We start from the raw sequence: 7607 nt of genomic DNA, 5'->3' as shown, positions 1-7607 counted from the left end.
GACCCAGCTATTAGGGATGTAAATATGAGCCGGCATCATAATCCAGAGGGATGCTGTTTTTCAATGGCATCTCTGGCTGTCTCATCATGTCATAGTTCCAAGCCTGTTCAGAGAGTAAATATGTCAAGGAACAGCCACTGTGTGTGTGTGTGGAGGGGAGGTTATGTGTGTGATGAATGTATGTATGCATGTGTGTTTTTACATGTGAGCATGTGTAGTTATGTATGATGTGTATATATATGATGTCTATATATGTATGATGTCTATATATGTATGCATATATGTGCATATACAATCACACATACACACACATATGTATGTATATATAGATATGTATATCTATATATATATGTGTATATGTATATATGTATATCTATACATATATATATATATAGCAGGGTAGGATTATGATGCAGGAGGTTATTAATGGAGCATCTGTACCTCTTCAGCTATGAGTTAGGTTCCAGAGAACTGAGCACAGTTAGAAGAAGGAAGGGTTTAAGATATACCTAGCAACTTTTTCTCAGAGGCCACATTTGCAGTGACTTATTTAAACAAGTTTTAGGATCTTAGCAATCCCAAAAAAAAAAAAAAAAAAAAAAAAAAAAAAAAGCTGTAAGCCCGGCTGAGTTAGAAGCCACAGCTCACAGAAACTGATTCAGAGTTGCAAGTGAGGCTCCTGATCCATCTTAGCCCTTTTGGTGCTTCCAGAGAAACTTCTAGAACCAAGGTCCTAATCTCAGTTTTATGCCATTTTTTGCAAAGGAACACCACACAATTTCATTTCTAGGACTTTTTGAGCAATGGGGAGTCTTCAGGACTCTGAATCTCCCTAACTAATGGGGATGCGGGTTTTCTCTTGACCCTGTTCCTCAGCTACTCTGTATGACTTTGTAAAGCCCTCCCTCCTGCATCAGCTCCCATGATGCTCACTGCCCCCCCCCAGAGCATCAGGAGAATGGACTTCATATCACAGGAGTGAAGCACAGAAGGCTAGATGAGGTCAGCAGATTGGGCCACCTTCCCAAACTGATAGAAAATGGAGCCCTTGTGCTGTGAGCTGCCCCACTCCTGTGCTGAGCATGTGAGGATATCCCAAACCTGTGCAGAGCATGTGAGGATATCCCACACCTGTGCCGAGCATGTGAGGATATCCCACACCTGTGCAGAGCATGTGAGGATATCCCACACCTGTGCAGAGCATGTGAGGATATCCCACACCTGTGCAGAGCATGTGGGGATATCCCACACCTGTGAGGAGCATGTGAGGATATCCCACACCTGTGAGGAGCATGTGAGGATATCCCACACCTGTGCAGAGCATGTGAGGATATCCCACACCTGTGCAGAGCATGTGAGGATATCCCACACCTGTGAGGAGCATGTGAGGATATCCCACACCTGTGCAGAGCATGTGAGGATATCCCACACCTGTGCAGAGCATGTGAGGATATCCCACACCTGTGCAGAGCATGTGAGGATATCCCACACCTGTGAGGAGCATGTGAGGATATCCCACACCTGTGGGACACCTGTGCAGAGCATGTGAGGATATCCCACACCTGTGCAGAGCATGTGAGGATATCCCACACCTGTGAGGAGCATGTGAGGATATCCCACACCTGTGCAGAGCATGTGGGGATATCCCACACCTGTGAGGAGCATGTGAGGATATCCCACACCTGTGAGGAGCATGTGAGGATATCCCACACCTGTGCAGAGCATGTGAGGATATCCCACACCTGTGAGGAGCATGTGAGGATATCCCACACCTGTGCAGAGCATGTGGGGATATCCCACACCTGTGCAGAGCATGTGAGGATATCCCACACCTGTGCAGAGCATGTGGGGATATCCCACACCTGTGAGGAGCATGTGAGGATATCCCACACCTGTGCAGAGCATGTGAGGATATCCCACACCTGTGCAGAGCATGTGAGGATTTCTCAGGGTGTTGTTAGCTGTCAGATACAGACTCTTTAATCTTGCTTAAGTTATCTTTAACATGGGAATGATAAAGTCATGGGCTATCTTCCTAGCCTGCTCCTAATGCTCCCAGGAGGAGCTCCTGGGAGGTCCCTGGGGGTGATCTGTCTGCAGCCCAAGGGACATTTACACTGCACCAGCAGCTTGCATGATCACCACTAGTCTAGATGGTCAGTTGTGAAATGCTTGAAAATGCAATGGAGTCTTAGCGTCCAGGGCCTCACCTGCTCTCTGCTTCTCAAGGAGAAAACATTGCCAGCCCCACATAAAACCAGGGCAGGCAGAACATGCTCCATTTTGTTTCCAAGTAATGAAGAGTTGAGAATTTCCACACGCATCCCTCTCACATGTGGCCCCTCTCAGCCCCAGCCTCTTTCCCTTGGCTCCCCTAGGCTGCTTCTCAGTCCAACCAAGAGGCGGGGAGGATGGCTAGGAGAGGTTGCCTGATGGACACATTCCAGATCATAGCAGTCTGGAGTCAATCAAGAGAGAAGGAAGGTGGCATAAAAGTAGGGTTACCCACCCTGTAGGTTCTGGAGCCCTCTGGCTACAGACACTGGTGCCTTTGGCAGAGTGAGAGCTATAGAAACAGTGGCCCTCTACTTTGTAACTCCCCAAGATCGAGGCCAGAGAGGAAGGGACCACACACATCCTGAGACCAGGGAGGATCCCCTAAAGCTGAGCAGGGTTGGAGCCACCCAGTGCCCCACCCAGAGGCCCTTGTTGGGTGGAGGGCTTGGATGCAGAGCCAGTGTTAGGAGACTAGCAGATTGGACACTATGGGGAGAGACTCAGAGAGGCTGGGTGGGAGCTGTCTATGAGAGATCCTGGTAGACCCAAGGACCATCTTCATCTCCCATCTCTTCCATAGACTGGAAGAAAGACCAAGAGACTGGGTGTGTGTGTGTGTATAAGTATGTGCCCAAGTGAGTGAGCCAATTTGTGTGGAACATGGCATCTCATTACTTGGTACGATAGAGCAGAAGAGACCCCATTGCTCCTGGGTCACTGGAGGGGCAGTTGAGCTCTGGTTAGTGGCTCTTTTTCTTGGCCCCAAAGTCCTAGTCTCTGGAGACCAAGTTCAAGAGAGCACACGTTTTTGCTCCAGGCTTGTCTCCCCTTCATTAACCCCACTGATGCTTCCTTCATGCCCTGAATTTAAAGAGGGATTCGTGACTCCAAGACCCATTGCAGTCTCCCTTCAAGGACCTTCCAGTTACTGTGCCGTCTCACCCAGACCGTGGGGATTTGCTTGTTTCTTAAGATCTCAGTGGGTCTCCTCCATGCTGGGATTTTATTCATCTTCCTAGAGGCTTTGTTTTTCCAAAAGTCACTTTAAAGAAAAATAAATGCCACCCCATCTGACTTATTTTCTCTTCTTTTACCTCTTTTTCCTCCCCCTTCCTCCCCGCTTCTTTATTTGGTTAGATAGCTATACAGCTAAAGAGTATCAGCAAAACAAGTTGACATAAACTTATGGCCAGTTAGAACTGTGCTGAAAGCAACGTGTAAAATTACAGGGCATATATGTGAGGAAAAAGCCAAAGGATTTTGTGTAAACAAACACTTGGTAATTTGGTTTTACAAAAAGGATTTTTCTCATTACACAAAGAATGCAAAGGCATCTTAGAAAAACTCAGAAAATCCCTTCCAGCCTGGTCTCATAATGCCTTCCTGCCCCGGAGCCACCCGAGCAGGCTCTGAGGATGGCCTTCACACAGTTCTGCATAACAGAATACCATGGTGTAGGACTCACTGTTGTGCAAACACCATGGCTGGGTCACTTCAAATGTGAGGATATCCCAAGTCAAGAGCTCAAGACCTTGCTTCAGTCCTGGAGGAATCATACAGGCATAAGTCCCCTGGCTCATTGAGACTGCTCAGCCTGAGAAATAAATTTTGCCTTGGTCCACTGTGGGGCTAAGGGGCCATCTCACTTTATCAGCTGATCCTAAAACTCTCAATATATCTATGCCTCTAGTTTCCCTTATCTGATTATCTGGCCCTCCCAAGCTGTTGATGGCTTATTCAGTAGCTCTCAACCTTCCTAGTACTATGAATCTTTAATACAGTTCCTCATGTTGTAGTGACCTCCTAAGTCTAACTTTGCTACTGTTAAAGGATTATAATGCAAACATTTGTGTTTTCTGATAGTCATGACCCACAGGTTGAGAGCCTCTGGCAGAAGCTGCTGTCTACATGCCATTTGGGTTGTAGCATTTCCTTCAAGTGCTGTCCAGCATGGCCATGGTATCTCCAGCCTAAGGCTCCAGCCCCACAGTGAGCTTTTGAGAGAAAAGAGCAGATTCCCATGCTGAAAGCTGTCCAGGGATTGGCCTTCTAGCAGGGACCAGGGAGAGGCTGGAGATACAGGGGTCCCGGGGACCTGGGTGGTGTGCCTAGCACCTGTAGATGTAGAAAGAACCCCACTCCAGGCTGGGGGTCATATGGGTAGGACTTGCTTATACCATTTGTTTCCCACAGAGTTGACTCGGTGTCCCTCTGTCCCCTGTGCTACCGGTGCCTCTACTGCTCGAGGACATGATGGACAACAAAGCCATGTACATGCACACTGTGAATGACCGGGACAACAGCTCTATCTTTGAAGAGCCCTTTGATGGCAGGAGCCTGTCGAAGCTGAACCTGTGCGAGGATGGTGAGTGCTTCTAAGTCTCGAGGACCCTTGCTTTCCACCCAGCCTTGGTTACCCAGCGCCTGCTGCCCTCCTCCCTGTCTAGCTCTGTGTGTCTCTTCACTGGGCTTGCATGGGAGAAGAGAACACTGTCCCACTTCGGAGAGGGTGGTTTTGAAATGCCTTCAGGCTGACTGCCAAGAGACTGCCCCTGTCCATGCTGTAGTCTCCAGAGCTGTACTTTGTTTTGCAACACCCTGTCAATGGCGTCTCTCGGGAGTGATGGCTCTGGTCTTTTTCCTCACAGGAGCAGATGTAAGGAAGGTAGAAGTGTCTGGGAGAGGGGTGAGGGGCAGCCCCAGCATGGACAGACAAGGAGACCTGAACTTCTGAATAAGGGTTCCTCGACCCCCACCCTTGGGGATGCTCAGCAGTAAGCTCTTCCCCTGGGTTCTAGTCTGTGTTCTGGGTGTCAGGGACCAGCACCTGCCCTCAGACAGCTCACGGTTGCTGGTTGGAAGAAGAGCAGGCCTGAGAGTGATCTCCTCAGGGTGGATATTGAGGTCAAACAGGGAAATGGCTTCTGGAAAAGGGTTGAAGAATGACTGTACCATTTTTTCCTCTGCTGTAACAAAATGTACAACAAAAGTACCTTAAGGAAAGAAGGGCTTATTTTAGCTCACAGTTTGAGGGTGTTATGGCAGAGACAGTGTGGTGGCCGTATTTCCTCCTCAGTCAGGGAGCAGAGAGATGAACGGGGGTGCTGAGCTCCCCTTCTCCATCTTATTTACTTGGGACCCCTGCCCATGGAATAGCACTGGTAGGTCTCCTCCTTCATTTAAAGACGCCCGAACATCCTCACAAACACTTAGAGATGTGTCTCTGAGGTGACTCCACGCCCCATCAAGTTGTCAATCAAGACAAACTGTCACAAAAAGATTTTGAAAGAGAAGAGGTGGGGGAAAGTTCTGTCAGATTGTTCCCCAGACTGGGGCAATGTCCTGACTACTCGAGGGAAGTGAAGGAAGGTGCACACACATACATGCATGCCTGTGTGCATGTGTGCATGTGTGCGTGTGTGTATGTGTGTGTGTGTGTGTGTGTGTGTGTGTGTGTGTGTGTGTGTTGCTTTGCTCAATATATCAGCAAGGGTGATGCTGAACCATGTTCTTGATTTGGTTCTCTTCTCATTGGCACATTAGTAAAGAGGCCAGGTTTGGCCAGAAAGGACTGGGGTTGGGGATAATTGGAAGGGGTCACCTAAGGTCAACCTGGGACACCAGGCTTGGAGTGGGGGTGAAGCCTGCAATGTGGGGTGCCATTAGGGCCACCACCTTTTCTTTCTCCCCTCTCCCTCTCCTATTTTCTGGATCTCAGATCAAAAACAATCATTTGGACCAGAGAAACAAAACCAAGCAATGGGCCTGGCCCTGTGCTTCCTGGCGCCAAGCTGACGACAGACCTGTCAGAGAGCATCGGTGGTACAGAGATTGATGAGGGTCTCAGCTGTGTTAGTTTCCTGAGTAGGTGTCCCCTGGGCCCCAGCTTCAGGTGCAGTGAAGCTAGGGGCTGTGGGTTCCAGACTGACTCTAGGCCTGTGTCTTCATCTGCCAGAAGGGGACACAGTGGCTATCTCTGAGGTTGTTGCATTTGGGGTGCTGTTCTTTAAGTTCAGGCTCAAGGAGCGATGCTACCCTATTAAAGTTGAGTCAAAGTCTGGGCCCTGATCGTGGCAAGGAACCCAAGCTCTCCTCTTGTGCTCCTCTTCAGGATGGAGCTTCCAGTGTTCTCGCTAGCCTCCGCCCCTGAGGAAGATGCTCTCTTCAAAGCGCATAGAGACACTGTCCTCCCTGCTCGGTGGATCAGACCTCCACTCTCGCCCCTTCCCCCTCCCACCTCTGCTTCCCACCACTCACTTTCCTTGCTTCCACAAGCTTTTCTCTCTCAGCACACTTTGCAATTTGCACAGTTATTACATTGTTTCTTCTCTGCTCACATGGTAAGAAGCATGTAGGCTGGAGGAGAGCTGGCGTCTCCTCCAAAGGAGGAGGGCTGCTTTGTTCATTGATGCCTCCCAGGCCTAGAGAAGGGCTGCCATGCTCTAAATGTTCACTGGGGGATGGGGTGGGAGGGCTAACTAAGGAGTGAGTGGATGAACAAGAGCACGAAGACCTTGGAGTCTAAAAGCAGCAAAGCAAATGTCTGTGTACCCTGCTCCTGAGTTCTCTGCATTCCTTTAGTCTTTGTCCGGGATTGGTAGGTTCTGGCAGGGGACAAAGAAATGGGGAGACGCGAGCCAGATTGGATCTGTTTTGGAAGGATCCTGATGCTTTTCTGATCTTCCTCTCTGGAGAGTAAAACAGAGGAACAAGAGGAGTGAGGCCAAGAGAGGAAAGAAGAAACTGGAAGGAGATGGCAGAGGGAGGGAAGCCTGAGCCAGCTCCATCCCAGAGGCCTTCAGTCGATTAAAACTGAGAAGTGTTGGATGAGCTCCAAGCCCCATTTGAGGGCTGCCTCCTGAAAGTGTAGGGTGGGAGGGAGGAGAGGGGAGATGTGTTTCCTCTTGCTGGATGCTGGCCCTTGGGTCTTGGCACAGAGCAAGATCCTGAACGCCCAGCCCCGCTGTTCAGGTGGGACTCAGATTTTAATGCAGGTGGGACTTTAAGAACAGTGGGTGGGGGTTGGAGAAATGGCTCAGCGGTTGAGAGCACAGGCTGTTCTTCCAGAGGACCCAGGTTCAATTCCCAGCATCCATACAACAGTTCATAGTTATCTGTAACTCCAGCTGCAGGGGATGGGACACCCTCACGCAGACATGCATGCAAGCAAACCACCAATGCATATACAATTAAAATAAATTATTTATAAAAATAACATGTAGGGAGGAGACAGAGGCAGGTGAATCTCTGAGTTCTCTGGTCTACAGAGTGAGTTCCACAATAGCCAGGACTACTCAGAGAAGCCCTGTCTAGAAAGTAATAATAATAGT

General features: G+C 49.2%; 1 protein-coding gene across 1 annotated transcript in view; it reads left to right on the top strand.

The window, feature by feature from the left end:
* The first annotated feature begins 4490 nt into the window (after window positions 1-4490).
* The window catches only part of Scara5 (scavenger receptor class A member 5), a 92073-nt gene continuing 88956 nt past the window's right edge, over window positions 4491-7607 (top strand). The window contains exon 1 of the mRNA XM_051195501.1: window positions 4491-4642. Within this exon, the coding sequence (XP_051051458.1) occupies window positions 4528-4642 (115 nt within the window). The 5' untranslated portion in view covers window positions 4491-4527. The remainder of the gene's footprint in view (window positions 4643-7607) is intronic.

The sequence above is a fragment of the Phodopus roborovskii genome, unplaced genomic scaffold (assembly GCF_943737965.1).
Source record: "Phodopus roborovskii unplaced genomic scaffold, PHOROB, whole genome shotgun sequence".
NCBI lineage: Eukaryota > Metazoa > Chordata > Mammalia > Rodentia > Cricetidae > Phodopus > Phodopus roborovskii.
Note: the sequence above shows the minus strand (reverse complement) of the source record. Positions and strands in the feature narration are given on the sequence as shown.